This window comes from Triticum dicoccoides, chromosome 2B, assembly GCF_002162155.2.
Source record: "Triticum dicoccoides isolate Atlit2015 ecotype Zavitan chromosome 2B, WEW_v2.0, whole genome shotgun sequence".
NCBI lineage: Eukaryota > Viridiplantae > Streptophyta > Magnoliopsida > Poales > Poaceae > Triticum > Triticum dicoccoides.
The window spans coordinates 797117399-797133466 of NC_041383.1; the positions used below are offsets into that span (position 1 = coordinate 797117399).

General features: G+C 50.3%; 1 protein-coding gene across 1 annotated transcript; it reads left to right on the forward strand.

Moving 5' to 3' along the window:
- Positions 1 to 5188: 5188 nt before the first annotated feature.
- On the forward strand, positions 5189 to 13908 carry LOC119361471 (auxin-responsive protein IAA14-like). The gene is made up of 3 exons (XM_037626661.1): positions 5189 to 5236; positions 5436 to 5618; positions 13750 to 13908. Exons 1-3 carry the CDS (start codon positions 5189 to 5191, stop codon positions 13906 to 13908), a joined length of 390 nt encoding a protein of 129 aa, XP_037482558.1.
- Positions 13909 to 16068: the final 2160 nt, after the last annotated feature.

A 16068-nucleotide genomic window follows, 5' to 3' on the forward strand; every position in this document is an offset into this window, starting at 1 on the left:
AACTATATGATAGCAAGATATATGACAAAGAACAATATGGCTATCACAAAGTAAAGTGCATAAGTAAAGGGCTCGGGTAAGAGATAACCGAGGCACACGGAGACGACGATGTATCCCGAAGTTCACACCCTTGCGGATGCTAATCTCCGTTTGGAGCGGTGTGGAGGCACAATGCTCCCCAAGAAGCCACTAGGGCCACCGTAATGTCCTCACGCCCTCGCACAATGCAAGATGCCGTGATTCCACTAAGGGACCCTTGAGGGCGGTCACCGAACCTGTACAAATGGCAACCCTTGGGGGCGGTCACCGAACCCGTACACTTTGGCAACCCTTGGGGGCGGTCACCGGTACCCGTCAACATTATCATTCTCTTCATCATTATCCTCATCATCATTAGTATCAACATCATCATCAAGAGACATATTGGGGTACAAAGTAGGAGATACCTTTGACGCCTTAGCCATAAGGCAAAAAGCAATAGATGATGGTGTAGGATCCCTTGAGGCACCATTAAACACCACATCTTGTTCCATGGAGTGTTGGGTTTCCTCTACATTGTTAGCACAACAATTCGAGGAAATAGATGCATTTTTATCATGGCAACAAGACATAGCAAGCATATCATCATGATATTTAGTCAAGCAATTTCTACATGATATGCAAGGACTATCAACACAAGCATGTGAAACATTTGGAGTGCTCGAAGTGTTAAAGCCCAAAGAAGGAGCATTGCAATAATATAGTGATGAAGGATCATCCACAATAAGCATACTATCATCATTGCAATGACCAACACTACTCACCATATCATTACCTTGTGGCAAACCACATGTAGGTGAAGTAGAAGAAGTTGAGAAGACTAAACGACCAGAGGTGGAGGGAGAACAATCATCCCCACAAATATTGGACACACCATATTTATCTTGAAGCTTTGTCCATAACTCATGAGCATCCCGGAACGGCATGAGTTGAAATATAACTACATTGCTCAAAGCATCGAAAAGCACATTAGAAGCTTGAGCATTGAGATAAGAGTTTTTCTCATCCTCTAAAGATAATCTTTGGGGATCCTTTGGAGGAGAAAAACCCATATCTACAATTCGCTCTAAATTTGGGTCCATGACCCTAAAGAGGTTAAGCATGCGAATTACCCAAACATCAAAATTTGTGCCATTGAAACTAAGAGTGTCAGAGAAACCTAAACCTCTAGTCGACATCTTTACTCTCTAGGCGGTTAAGCCCAACAAAGAGAGACGAGGCTCTGATACCAATTGAAAGATCGTGGATGTCGCCTAGAGGGGGGGGGGGTGAATAGGCGTTCCAAAATAATTACGGTTTAGGCTTGAACAAATGCGGAATAAACCTAGCGGTTAATTTGTCAAGCACAAAACCTAAAACAACTAGGCTCACCTATGTGCACCAACAACTTATGCTAAGCAATATAAGCAACTATATGATAGCAAGATATATGACAAAGAACAATATGGCTATCACAAAGTAAAGTGCATAAGTAAAGGGCTCGGGTAAGAGATAACCGAGGCATGCGGAGACGACGATGTATCCCGAAGTTCACACCCTTGCGGATGCTAATCTCCGTTTGGAGCGGTGTGGAGGCACAATGCTCCCCAAGAAGCCACTAGGGCCACCGTAATCTCCTCACGCCCTCGCACAATGCAAGATGCCGTGATTCCACTAAGGGACCCTTGAGGGCGGTCACCGAACCCGTACAAATGGCAACCCTTGGGGGCGGTCACCGAACCCGTACACTTTGGCAACCCTTGGGGGCGGTCACCGGTACCCGTCAAATTGCTCGCGGCGATCTCCACAACCTAATTGGAGACCCCGACGCTTGCCCGTAGCTTTACACCACAATGATTGAGCTCCGAACACCACCAACCGTCTAGGGCGCCCAAGCACCCAAGATGAACAAGCTCAAGGGCACCAAGCACCCAAGAGTAATAAGCTTCTCAACTTGTAACTTCCACGTATCACGTGGAGAACTCAAACCGATGCACCAAATGCAATGGCAAGGGCACACGGAGTGCCCAAGTCCTTCTCTCCCAAATCCCACCAAAGCAACTAATGCTAGGGAGGACAATGAGAGGAAGAACAAGAAGGAGAACACCAAGAACTCCAAGAACTAGATCCAAGGGGTTCCCCTCACATAGAGGAGAAAGTGATTGGTGGAAATGTGGATCTAGATCTCCTCTCTCTTTTCCCTCAAAAACTAGCAAGAATCCATGGAGGGATTGAGAGTTAGCAAGCTCAAAGAAGGTCAACAATGGGGGCAAAAACAAGCTCAAGAGATGGGGAACCATTGGGGAAGAAGACCCTCTTAAATAGGTCCCCACGAATCTGCCCGTTATGTGCAGAAACCTGTAGGACCGGTACAACCGGTGCACGAACCGGTACAACCGGCCAAAGCAGAGGAAAAACCAACCTGGGAAAAGCTCTAAGCGGTACAACAGCCTGGGGAACCGGTAGTACCGGTAGTACCGGTTAAACCGGTCAACAACCGCCCAAGAACCGCTCCAAAACAGAAACTAGTCCGGTGGTAGAGCGGTACATGGCCGGTACAACCTCCGGACCAATTTTGGAGCGGTACAACCGCTCCAAACACCGGTTGTACTGGTCAACCGGTACAACCTCTCCACGGGGCGGTACAACCTCTCTATGTAAAACAGGCAATATCAAAACAGCCACAACTTCCGCATACGAGCTCCGAATTCGATGAAACCAAGTTTGTTGGAAAGCTAGCAACAAGGGCTAACACAATCTTGATAGAAAAAACAATAAGAAGCAAATGAGAAAAGGCCCATAAGAAAATGGTGAGAACCCTTCCTTGGATAAGACCGGTAAAACCTCCAACACCGAAAACATCATAGAAGACGCATGCGAACTCCGTTTTCGATGAACTCAAGCTTGTCATCAAGATGACCATAAGCTCTAAGACTCATAAAGAGAACCAAACAAGAACAAAGAAACATGATGCAAGGATGCAATGGTTTGAGCTCTCTACTAACGATACGATCAAGCTACCAACTTGAGAGCCCCCCTTGATAGTACGACAAACGATCCTATAACCCGGTCTCCCAACTACCACCACGAGACCGGTAAAATAGAAAACCTATCAAGGGAAAACCTTTGCCTTGCACATGGTCCACTTGAGCTAGATGAAGACGATCTTGACTCCCTCAAGTTGGACCACCTTTCTTGATTGCGTTGGCTCGATGAAGACTAGATGATTGCTCCCCCATAGTCCACTATGGGTGAGCGACTCTTCGGCACATCTTCACAAGTCCATTGACACCACAATGGATGGCAAGATTCAAACTTGATTGCTCCCCCATACTCCATTATGGGTGAGCCACTCTTCGTGTTGCTCCACTTGAACTTGCACACAGCAAACTTGATGACGATCACCACTTGATGTCATCCTCCATGGGTTGTATGGGATCTTCCTCTTGACGCAAGACCATGGAAACATACCTAACCCCACAAAGAACTCTCACGTAGACCATGGGTTAGTACACAAAGCATAATGGACAATGCTTACCATACCATGGGAACACTTCGTCCCTCTCGGTACAACTTGTGCGCTTTGTGTGTTGATCAACTTGAATCACTCTCTGTACTTAGGCTAGATCAACCTTGAATCTTTCCAACCCTCTTCATTTGGATGATGTCTTGAAGGTAAACATGAATGATCACATAATCTTCTTCTTCAAGACATGCTTGCAATAAGCTCAACACTCACATGACCAATCTTTGGATAATTCCTTAATAGCACCTTGGTCAACTCATAAACTCCTTAAAATCAACACATGGACTTCAAAAAAAGTGTGCGAGGTACAAACAATGCATCAAGGTGGACTCACCGGAGCGCCTGCAACGGATGGAATCCGGGAGGGAGTTGCCGCCCGTGCCCTTTCTTGAATCCGGTGAGCTTGAGGCAGATTGATGATGACGAACAACACCTCTTCCGTGTTGATGCCGGCGGTCTAGTCGCGCCGGGCAACGAGCAGGCGGCCGCCGGAGGCGAGGTCGACCTCCACCATCGAAACCCTAGCAGGGGGAAATCGATGGGGGCGACCACAGGAGGTGAGGAAAAGTGGATCGACGTGGTGAAGCTAGTAGAGCTGCAGCCGCATGTGTGCCGGACGGCGCCGGAGCGGCCGGAATCGGCCGGCGTCTGAGGCGGTGAGCAGTGGGGATCGAGCTAGTGGGCAGGAGGGAGGACGGGAGGAAGAGGAGAGGGGGTGCGCGAGTGCAGGGGAGAGAGGCGGCTAGGTCGTCTCCACGAGCGGCGACGCAATTTATACGCGCAAGCGTGAAATGACGAAAATGCCCACGGCGGGGCAGGCTATTTACGCGCCATGGCATGAACGAGACGGTAACTATTCATTCCAGCAGTAACTTTTTTGATCCGACGGACGAGGTCGTTCCAGGGGTCAATCCGACGGCCTAGATCCGATCAAGCCACCCGATCCAACGGCCAGGAAGCCCAAATCGCTGAGGAGCCGGAAGGAGAGCTTCTATTCTTATCTCTGGATACGGTGGTATGCGGTTGCTGGTGGTCATTGCCAAGCTGTCGTCGGCGATGGCGGCCTGGCCCTAATCTAGATCTGGAGTTCCCAACCCCTGAAACTAAACTAACCACATAACGAAAAATATTCCCCTGAAACTAAACTAAAAAAACCTATATATAAACAACCCCTGATCGGTGCCACGATCACACATTCACACTCCCAAGTGTGTACTCCTCCCTTCCACGATCAGCGCCGATCGTACGTAGAGTAGTACACACGCGGTGCATTGCATTCATGCGCGCATGCATGTGGGCCACGCACCAACTTTCCTTGCGTGCCGGCCGATTTGGCACGATGCGCTCGCTTGCCCGGCCGATTTGTTGAGAATGGAGGAGGAGGAGATAGAGGTCGTGAATCGGCTGCCGTTTTGGGGTCGGCAACCAGATATGAGCGCACGATGCTGACGCTGATGATGAACCAACCAACGAATGGTGCGAGCACACGTACGTACGTACTTGACAACGCACTCGCACATACATGCATGACGACGCACATCCTTCTTCTTTCTTTCCATGTGATCTGGCCGGCCATCTCTCTCCCTGCTACTCTTTCCTGCCTCCTACCCCCTCTGTTCTGCGTGAGCGAGCGAGCGCGAGGTCATGGCGGCGCGGCGGGACATCGGCAAGAGGGCGCGCACCACCGGCACGGTCAGTCAGACCAGACCTCCCCCACAACCATCTCTCTCTCTCTCCCTCCCTCTCTCTCTCTCTCTCTCCCTCTCTCTCTCTCGTGCTTGCGAGCTTTGGTTGCACGAGTTGGATCCTGTGACTGGACACTCGACTCGACTTGTTTCCGCGCGCGTTCATTTGCATCTGCTCGCCGATCCTTCACATGCTATGCGTGCAGGTCGACGCTGAACTGCGGCTCAGCCCGCCGGGCTATGGTGGCGGTGCTTGCACGGACAACAAGTACGTGAAGGTCAGCGTGGAAGGAGCCCAGTACCAGCGGAAGGTGGACCTGGGGGCGTACGGAGGGCACGCGGAGCTCAGGGCGGCGCTCCTGGGCCTGGCCGGCCAGATGCTGGGCCTGGTCTGACACGGATCTTGCCTCTCAAACTAGCTAGACTGTGGATTAATCCCTCAAATTCAAGGTACACGCCTTGGGTAGCGGCAAGAAGGGGATCTGGGGAGAAAGAGCCGGAGGTGGGAGGAGAAACACGCCACAGGCAGCCGGGTCGGGGTTCACTTCTTTCGTGCCCCTCACACACACACCAACCATGCGCTAAGTAGGGGCAGGCACACTCGCTGCCTCACTGGCTCCAATCTGGTCCGGTGTAGCGCTGGTTGGGCTGCTTGCTGCGCTGCGGCCTGGTGGGCTTTGCTTGGGCCGGCTCACTCGGATTGCTGGGTGTTGTTCTCGTGACATTTCCCCTTCCTTTACGCTTGGCTTGACCCCAAGCCAGCGCTCGGGGAAAACGAGACCGCAACGGAATCTTGTCCTCCCAGGTTGCCAAGGATGTAGGAAAACCCGACCATTGCACCAGAACTTGTTTCACTTGCCGGGCTCCGCGTTGGACGCGACGTTTCTGGAGGACAGCTTCAGGTACTTGTAGTGGAAGAAGATCCTCGTCGAGTACTGGAAGCTCTGGCATAGCACTCGTGGCGGGAGGAAGGCCGGCACGAAGCTGCGAGACATGGATAACAGGATGGATCCTGGAATGCTCTGGGAGTGCAAGCTTGTACGCCACTTCGCCCACACGTTGCAGCACCTGAAACGGTCGAAAGAATCGAAAGGCAAGCTTGTGGTTAGCGCGCGCTACCACGGATGATTGTGCTCATGGTTGCAGCTTGAGGAACACCCAATCCCCCACAGTGAAAGGACCACGATGTCACCTAGAGGGGGGGGGGGGTGAATAGGCGTTTTAAAATCTTTTACGGATTTGGCTATATCCTAATGCGGGAATAAACTAAGCGGATACTTTTCAAGCACAAATCCTAAATATATTAGGCCCACTAAGTGCACCAACAGCTTAGGATAAACAAGATGAGAACAACGAGGATATGAGTAAGCACAAGTAAGTACACAATCTTACTCAATGTATATCACAAGATATGTAAATGAATAATACACACAACCACAAGTAAGCAATACAAGCTTACACAAATTATGTCACAAGATATGGAAATGAATGTACAAGCTAGCAATTCACACTCAGCACAAGATAGAACAATAGTAGCAAGTATGAATTGCGGACTATAAAGCGTTGGCCTAAATGATCTCTACGATATGGTAACCAACACAATATAATGAGGACAACAAGATATAGTGAATGCACGGTCAAGTGACCAAAGTAAACCACAAGTAAGGAGTTAGGGTTAGGGATAACCAAAGTCACGAAGACGAAGATGTATCCCGATGTTCACTTCCTTGGAGGGAAGCTAGTCACCGTTAGAGAGGTGGATGTTACCACGAAGGCACACCAACGCCACGAAGGCTCACCCTATTCTTCTTGAGATATCACCACGAAGGCGATCCTCAACCACTAGTGGTAGACCTTGAGGCGGCCTCCAAACCTTCACAAACTTTCCGGGGGACAAATCACAAGTTGATTCCTCACTGGAGCACTCCTACCGCCTAGGAGTCTTCGACCTCCAAGAGTAACAAGAACAAAGGGGAAATACTCAAGACTTGCTCAAATCACGAATTCCTTTGGTCAAGAGAGGGAGAGGGAGTGGATCTATCACTTGATTGGAAAAACTCTCAAGAACTCTCACAAATCTCTCCGGGATCTAAGATTTGGTGTAGGAGAAGTGAGAGGGAGCCACTTGTGTTCGTGGGGCGATTTGGGATGAAGTGGTCAACCCTCTACCGGATTAGTAGAGGGGTATATATAGAGGGCCTAGAAAACTAGCCGTTTGTGAGTAAGTGACAGCGCCGGGCCGGACATCCGGGCAAGTGTCGGACATCCGACGGGCACAACCAACATTTGAAAACAGGTTTTGGAATTTGCGGGCCGGATTTCCGGGAGGATCCCGGACATCCGGGGCGACCCGAAAGCCCGGACATCCGGCCAAGTCCCGGATGTCCGGCCATCAAAAAAACAGCTGGAACCCCAAAACTGAAACATGCATAACTTTTACATCCGGACTCCGATTTTGATGATCTTGGACTTGTTTTGAAGCTATGGAAAAACTCCAGGTCCTCACATATAGAACCACCCAAGATAAGCCATAATGGAGGGTGCAAAGCATGCAATGGTTATACATATACTTTGGGGAACCTAGTTGGCTTTGGATTTTCTTTTGAGATATGTAGGCATATTGTATTTGTATTGGATAGGAGCGAAATATGCCTATGTTGGAAAATGATGTGAGAAGAATAGAAATAGATGATGTTGACTTGAGCAAATCCATCACTAACCCCTTTGATCCCCTCTTAATAGTGCGGGATCCCTATAACTCAAGAATCATAAAAGAACTATACTAGATAGCTTCCGAAAACTCATTCCTGAGCATATATCCTTTTAGATGGTCATCGATCCTCACATCTAAAGCCAAAGGAACTAATACCTTTGACTAGAGCCTTTCACTTGAGCTTTATATTGATGTTTCTTCATGGCTCAAGTTGAAGGCAAGACAAGACATTGGAGAAGTCTTCAAGTAGCTCCCCCATACACAATGTGGGAAGATTTGCTTTGCATTCATCTTTACTTGTCCATCAACATTAATTACTTGATGACATACTTTGATGAGCACCAAGCTTTCTTATAAGCACCAAGCTCATGAGAATTACCTAACCCACATAACATAGACAACACATAGTATGGGTTAGTACACAAAGCGCAATTGATAAATTCTTACCATACCACAAGGTCTCATGTAGCACATGATATGCGCTTGTGTGTTGTCTATCTTAGAGGTCTATCTTTGATCTTCATCTTGGTCAACATTTATCTTTGCTCCATGATTAATATTGATGTCTTGAAGGCCCTATTGATATCTTCACTATGCTTCATTTCTTCAAGACATAATAACCAATATCTCAATTCACCATGACCATATCAAGTTTCTCCTTGAATATCATATTGGACATCATTTGCCCGTTCTCATGCTCCAACATAGTATCTTGAGAGGCACAATGAATTCTTCACTTGAATTACTTGCTTCAAGACATAATAATCCCCGACTCAACAAATGAGCTCATAATGATCCTATCATCAAGCATATGTAGAATTCTTCTCTTTAATCATTCTCTCAAGATCTTGATCCATCATGGTTCAACCCATAAGCCATGATGCATGCACAACAATATGTATATGGCATTCATTTTGAATCCATTCTATCTCCTTCTTGCATCACCATGGAACAAACATCCTTCAGTTCATCCAATATTCTTCATGCATTGGAAATGGAACTTTCCTTCAAATGTAAAACTCAATGCAAACATTAGTCCATTAGGATTGTCATTTAATTACCAAAACTACATATGCGGACTACATGTACTTTCACACAGCCAACACTCGGTCTGACCGATTGCGGTCTGCCTTCACTTTCATATCCTACCGGGCTCTGTTAAGGTGCTGACGGAGCAAAGCCACCATGGTGGCACGTTCTTCAGTCCACTGAGCCAGATCAGTGACCGCAGCATCAGCCACATTAGAGATGCCGAAGAAGCAAGGCTTGTGGCCATAGAGCACTTCGAAGGGGGTAGACTTGAGAGTGGAGTGGTAGGAAGCGTTGTACCAGAATTCCGCGAGGGAGAGCCAATCCATCCATTTGCTGGGGCAGTTATGAACAAAACAGCGGAGATAGATTTCCATGCACGGGTTGACACGCTCCGTTGTGCCGTCAGTCTGCGGGTGCCGAGCAAATGAGATATTGAGGGTTGTGTGTGTCAGCTTGCACAATTCTTTCCAGACCCGACTGGTGAAGACTCTATCACGGTCGAAAACCATGGCATCTGAAGGTCCGTGTAGTTTGAAGAGAAAATCCATATATGCTTTCGCCACTTGGAGAGTGGTGAATGGATGGCGGAGGGGAATGAAGTGAGCATACCGGCTGAGCTTGTCCACCACCACCAGGATAGAGTTGAAGCCACGGGAGGTCGGTAACCCTTCGACAAAGTCAAGAGTGACTACTTGCCAGGCTTGCGTTGGCACCTCCAGCGGCTGCAGCAGCCCAGGGTACTTTACATGTTCCGGTTTAGCTTGTTTGCATACAGCACAGAGCGCCACGAAGTTCTTGACAGTTTGCTTGAGTTGAGGCCATGCGAAGAGGCGAATGATACGGCTGTAAGTAGCCTGGATGCCCGAGTGCCCCCCGATGGCGCTGAAGTGCATCTCACCGAGGAGTTGATTTTGCACTTGTTTGTTGCTACCAATCCAGATGCGTCCTTTGTAGCGAATGATCCCATCTTGGACAGTGAATGGCGGATCGATAGGAGCCCGCGCTGCAGCTGCTGCCAACAACCTGGTGCACTGTGGATCCATGAAGTAGCCTTTCTTAACTTCTTCCAGCCAGGAAGGGACACAAACTGAACCTGCGTGGAGCTAGTCAGATAGTTCTGGATGACGAGACAAGGCATCCGCCGCCAAGTTGGTCGCGCCTTTCTTGTACTCGATGGTGTAGTGGAGGCCGAGCAGTTTAGTCAGTGCTTTTTGCTTCCAGGGGGTGGTCAGGCGCTGTTCATTAAGACACGCCAAGTTGCGGTGGTCCGTGCAGATGACGAAGGAGGAAGTGAGGAGGTATGGGCGCCATCGGTCCACAGCCATGAGGATGGCGAGGCACTCCTTTTCGTATGTAGAAAGCGTCTGGAGCTTGGGTCCCAAGGATTTGCTCATGAAGGCAATGGGGTGGTGACCTTGCATTAGGACTGCGCCAACTCCATGCTCTAAGGCATCCGTCTCCAAGACGAATGGCTTGGTGAAGTCCAGCAAGGCAAGCACTGGAGCCGATATCAGGGCTCGTTTGAGCTCCTGAAAAGCCTCCTCGTGTAACGGTGTCCAAGCATAAACGACACCTTTCTTTAGCAGATCAGTTAGAGGACGGCTAATCACGCCGTAATGGTGCATGAATTTACGGTAGTAGCCGGCAAGACCCAAGAACTGCCGCAGTTCCTTGACTGAGAGAGGTTGTGGCCAATCCTTCACTTTGTCCACACTGGACGGATCCATTCTGACACCTTCAGAACTGATGACATGACCCAGGTACTTGAGCTGCAGCTGCGCGAAGATGCACTTGTTGAGCTTGACTTTCAGTGAGTACTCATTCAGACGCTGAAACACGGACCTGAGCAACAGCAAATGATCGGGTAGGGTACGGCTATGAACCAAGATGTCATCTATGAAAACTAGCATGCCCTTCCGAAGTAACAACCCCAACACCATGTGCATCCCGGACTGAAAGGTGGGAGGCCCTCTAGTGAGCCCATACGGAATTACCTTGAATTCAAAATGACCGTGGTGTGTCCAGAATGCAGTCTTGGCTTCATCTTTAGGACGCATACGGATCTGATGGAAACCAGCTCGCAGATCCAAAGTGGTAAACCAAGCTGAACCAGCCAATTCATCGAGCAGTTCATCGATAACGGGCAGCGGGTAATGATTTTTGATAGTGATGGCATTCAAATGGCGATAGTCAACACAGAAACGCCATTCACCATTCTTCTTGAGCACTAACAAAACTGGAGATGCGAATGGGCTGCGGCTTGGTTGGATTATCCCCCGTTTCAGCATATCAGCCACCAAAGCCTCAATTTCATCTTTCTATGCTAGGTTGTAGCGGTAGGGTCGAATATTCACTGGCTTCACACCCGGCAACAGATCAATTGAATGATCAAAGCTACGCGCTGGTGGGAGGCCTCAGGGCTCTTCAAACAATTGCTCAAACTCAGAGATAAGATTCTGAACTTCTGGGGGAATCTCAATCCCGTCTGGTGTTATCTTAGCAGAGCAGAGTTGCAGCACGTGTGTCACTTTGTCTCGTGCCTGCATCAGATGCAGCTCGTCCAGCGAAAGGATCTTGCAGGAGGTGGTGATGGCAGAAATCCCAGTCAAGTGGCAAAGGGCCCCCGAGTGATGGAATTGCATGTGCTTCTGGCCTCAATCAACTGTCATGAGCCAATCCATTCCTAAGATAACATCGTAAGCACCCAGAGGAAAAAGCTTCAGCGGGGACTGAAAGTTGTGCCCCTGTACTTGATATTCGACTGCTGGAATCTCTTTAGTGCAAGAGACGATAGCACCATCGGCTACTTTGACTCTCAGAGGGGTTGGTATTGCTTGAATCCCAGGCCATTCGCCGGCAATGTCGAAGTTGATGAAGCTTGTGAACTCCCCGAGTCCACCAACATCAAGAGGGATCGTTGCTTGAGTTGGCCCAGCAGACGGAAGGCTCGTGGGGATTCAGTGCCAGTTGCCGCTGTCGCTGAGAGCAGACAGAGATCTTCCTCTGAGGTATCTGCTGAGAGGTGAACGGACTCAGGCGAAGGAGGGTTGTTGAGCATGCCCACCAGTTCTTCGACCACATGCAGCTGGACCGTGGCTGCACATGTGTGCCCTGGCCCCCATCGTTCGCTGCAGGTAAAACAGAGGCCTTGTGCACGGCGATAGGCACGCAATGTCTTGAGCTTGTCGTTAACGGACGAAGTAGTGGAAGCAGGCTTGGAGCTGTCTGGACTGCGATGATCATCCCCACCCGCGATCGATGTCGACGGCATTTTGCCTGAGGACACGACTGCTGGAATAGACAGCGGGGTGGGAGGATGCGGCGAAGCATGATAAGCACGGCCACCTCTCTGTTGCTGGCTTGTCATAGTCATCTCCGCGCGGTCTTGCTGAATAAGCTCCAAGGCCTCCTCCTGTAATGCAGCCAAAGAAACAGCAGTTTCCAAGTCGATCGGACGATGCAGAATAATAGCTGCCTTAATGTCACTATTCAGACCATCCAAGAATTGCGTGGTGAAAAATAAAGGATCCCATGATTTGTGATGTGCCAACAGGCTATGCATAGCTATGTTAAACTGTTCGGCATATTCCAAAACCGAACCTGTTTGTTTTAATCTAGAGAACTTGCGAACTAGGTGTTGGAATTCAGAACGACCAAATTTCTCTAGAACAGCAGCAACAAAATACTCCCACTGCGGAAACTTAACATGAGTTTGAGACCACTCTAGCCACAGAGCTGCATCGCTGGTGAAATAGACCACGGCGGTATCCACCCAGGTACTGGGATCAATAGCACAAACACAAAAGTAAGCTTCGCAACGGATGCGCCAACCAGTAGGATTGTCCCCATCAAATTCAGGACAGACTAGTGGGAATAGGAATTGCAGGGTGCAGATACGGGGCCGCTATTTTGACTGGGACCAAGCAGGGGAACAGGGGGAAATGGAGTCCTGAACGTACCATTGGCCAGGGTCGGTGCGGGGAGCAAGGGGCTCCCCCCACCGAAGCCCGTACTGGTGGAGTCCTGCCATGGCCATCGGGCCCATGGCCGTCACCACTGGTGTTGTTGGTGGCAAAGGCCGCGTCCGCCGCGGGCTGGATCCCGCTAGTACCGGCCTTGCCCGCCTCGTGGAAGAAGGGTCTTGTGGTGATCTTGGCGAGCTCAGCGCGGATCTCGCTCAGATCAGCTTGGAGCTGCCTGACCGCGTGGTCCACGCCGAGGCACCACGCTGTGAGATCGGCGACCTTGGGCTCGAGCGACGCGAGCACGGGCTCCATGCGGGTCACCGTGGGATCCATCTTGTCAAGCGACTTCTGGATCGCCAGCAGCGCTGCAACGATGCCGCCACGCTCGACCGTCGTGTCCGCCATCTGCTTCTACAGAACGAGATCCGCCATGACCGCCTTGAGGCTCTTCGTGCGCGTCGGGGCCAGGATGAGGAAGCGGGGACCGGCAATCTGATACCAAATGACACGGATCTTACCTCTCGAACTAGATAGACTGTGGATTAATCCCTCAAATTCAAGATACACGCCTTGGGTAGCAGCAAGAAGGGGATTCGGGGAGAAAGAGCCGGAGGTGGGAGGAGAAACACGCCACAGGCGGCCGGATCGGGGTTCACTTCTTTCATGCCCCTCATGCACACACCAACCATGCGCTAAGTAGGGGCAGGCACACTCGCTGCCTCACTGGCTCCAATCTGGACCGGTGTAGCACTGGTTGGGCTGCTTGCTGCGCTGCGGCCTGGTGGGCTTCGCTTGGGCCGGCTCACTCAGATTGCTTGGTGTAGTTCTCGTGACATGGTCGTGGCCTACGAGGACAAGGACGACAACATCTTGCTCGCCGGCGACCTCCCGTGGGACATGTTCGTCTCCGACTGCAGGAGCGTCAGGATTATGAGACAATTGGCGATGATGACCAAGACAAACGGCTAGAGCTAGGGCACGTTGCATAGTCATGTCAGTCATGTCCTCGGTTGTCAGAAATTTGGATGAAACTTGAATAAGAATTGCCTCCTGTTAACTTGTTTGCATTCTTCAGTCTCCTGGGTCGATCACAGAGGAGAAGCATCTATTTGGTTCTCCAAAGTTAACTTAGATAGAGCATTTGTTAGGTCATGATTTTGTCACGCCTGCCGATGCATCTACAGCTGACTGAACGAGTGCAAGTTCAGACCCTGAAACTCTGAACTCGCAAGTTGCAACAGCCTGTTGGACTCGGGCTTGCAATGCGCGCGTGTGTGCCGTGGCCCGTGGTGGCCTACAACGAATGAGAATTGTGTGATCTCCTTCCCCCTCTCGCATGTCTGCTCCTCACCCACTCATGTTCGTCCCCATTCCCTTCTCTCAGCTCGATTCCTCATACCCTCTCCGACCTGGTCATGACAACCTGTTATCTAGAGCCTCCAAACGTTTTTCCATACCACACTAGCTCGCTGCCGCTGCTCGCCATGCTCACATCTGTTGGGGAACGTAGCAGAAATTCAAAATTTTCTACGCATCACCAAGATCAATCTATGGAGTAATCTAGCAACGAGGGAAGGAGAGTGCATCTACATACCCTTGTAGATCGCTAAGCGGAAGTGTTCAAGTGAACGGGGTTGATGGAGTCGTACTCGTCGTGACCCAAATCACCGATGATCCTAGTGCTGAACGGACGACACCTTCGCGTTCAACACACATGCAGCCCGGTGACGTCTCCCATGCCTTGATCCAGCAAGGAGAGAGGGAGAGGTTGGGGAAGACTCCGTCCAGCAGCAGCACGACGGCGTGGTGGTGGTGGAGGAGCGTGGCGCTGTAGCAGGGCTTCGCCCAGCACTACGAGAGACGAGGAGGGAGAGGGGTAGGGCTGTGCCAACAGGAGAAGAACTTTGTGTGTTGGGCTGCCCCTTTGCCTCCACTATATATAGGGGGAGAGGGAGGGCTGCGCCCCCACCTAGGGTTCCCTCCCTAGGGGTGGCGGCAGCCCCAATTCCCATCTGGGGTGGCGTCCAAGTGGGGGGGGAGAGGGAAGCGCACCAGGCATGGGCCTTTAGGGCCCATCTGCCCTAGGGTTTGCCCCCCTCTTCTCTCTAGGCGCATGGGACTTGGTAGGGAGGCGCCCCAGCCCACCTAGGGGCTGGTCCCTTCTCACACTTGGCCCATGTATGCCTCCGGGGCCCGTGGCCCCTCCCGATGGACCCCCGGACCCCTTCGGTGGTCCCGGTACACTACCGGTGATGTTCGGAACACTTCCGGTGGCCAAAACCATACTTCCTATATATCAATCTTTACCTCCGAACCATTCCGGAACTCCTCGTGATGTTTGGGATCTTATCCGGGACTCCGAACAACATTCGGTAACCACGTATATCTATTCCCTATAACCCTAGAGTCATCGAACATTAAGTGTGTAGACCCTACGGGTTCGGGAGACACGTAGACATGACCGAGATAACTCTCCAGCCAATAACCAACAACGGGATCTGGATACCCATGTTGGCTCCCACATGTTCCATGATGATCTCATCGGATGAACCACGATGTCGAGGATTCAATCAATCCCGTATTCAATTCCCTTTGTCTAGCGGTATAGTACTTGCCCGAGATTCGATCGTCGGTATCCCGATACCTTGTTCAATCTCGTTACCGGCAAGTCTCTTTACTCATTCCATAACACATCATCCCGTGATCAACCCCTTGGTCACATTGTGCACATTATGATGATGTCCTACCGAGTGGGCCCAGAGATACCTCTCCGTCACACGGAGTGACAAATCCCAGTCTCGATTCGTGCCAACCCAACAGACACTTTCGGAGATACCCATAGTGTACCTTTATAGCCACCCAGTTACGTTGTGACGTTTGGTACACCCAAAGCATTCCTACAGCATCCGGGAGTTGCACAATCTCATGGTCTAAGGAAATGATACTTGACATTAGAAAAGCTTTAGCATACGAACTACATGATCTTTGTGCTAGGCTTAGGATTGGGTCCTGTCCATCACATCATTCTCCTAATGATGTGATCCCGTTATCAACGACATCCAATGTCCATGGTCAGGAAACCGTAACCATCTATTGATCAACGAGCTAGTCAACTAGAGGCTTACTAGG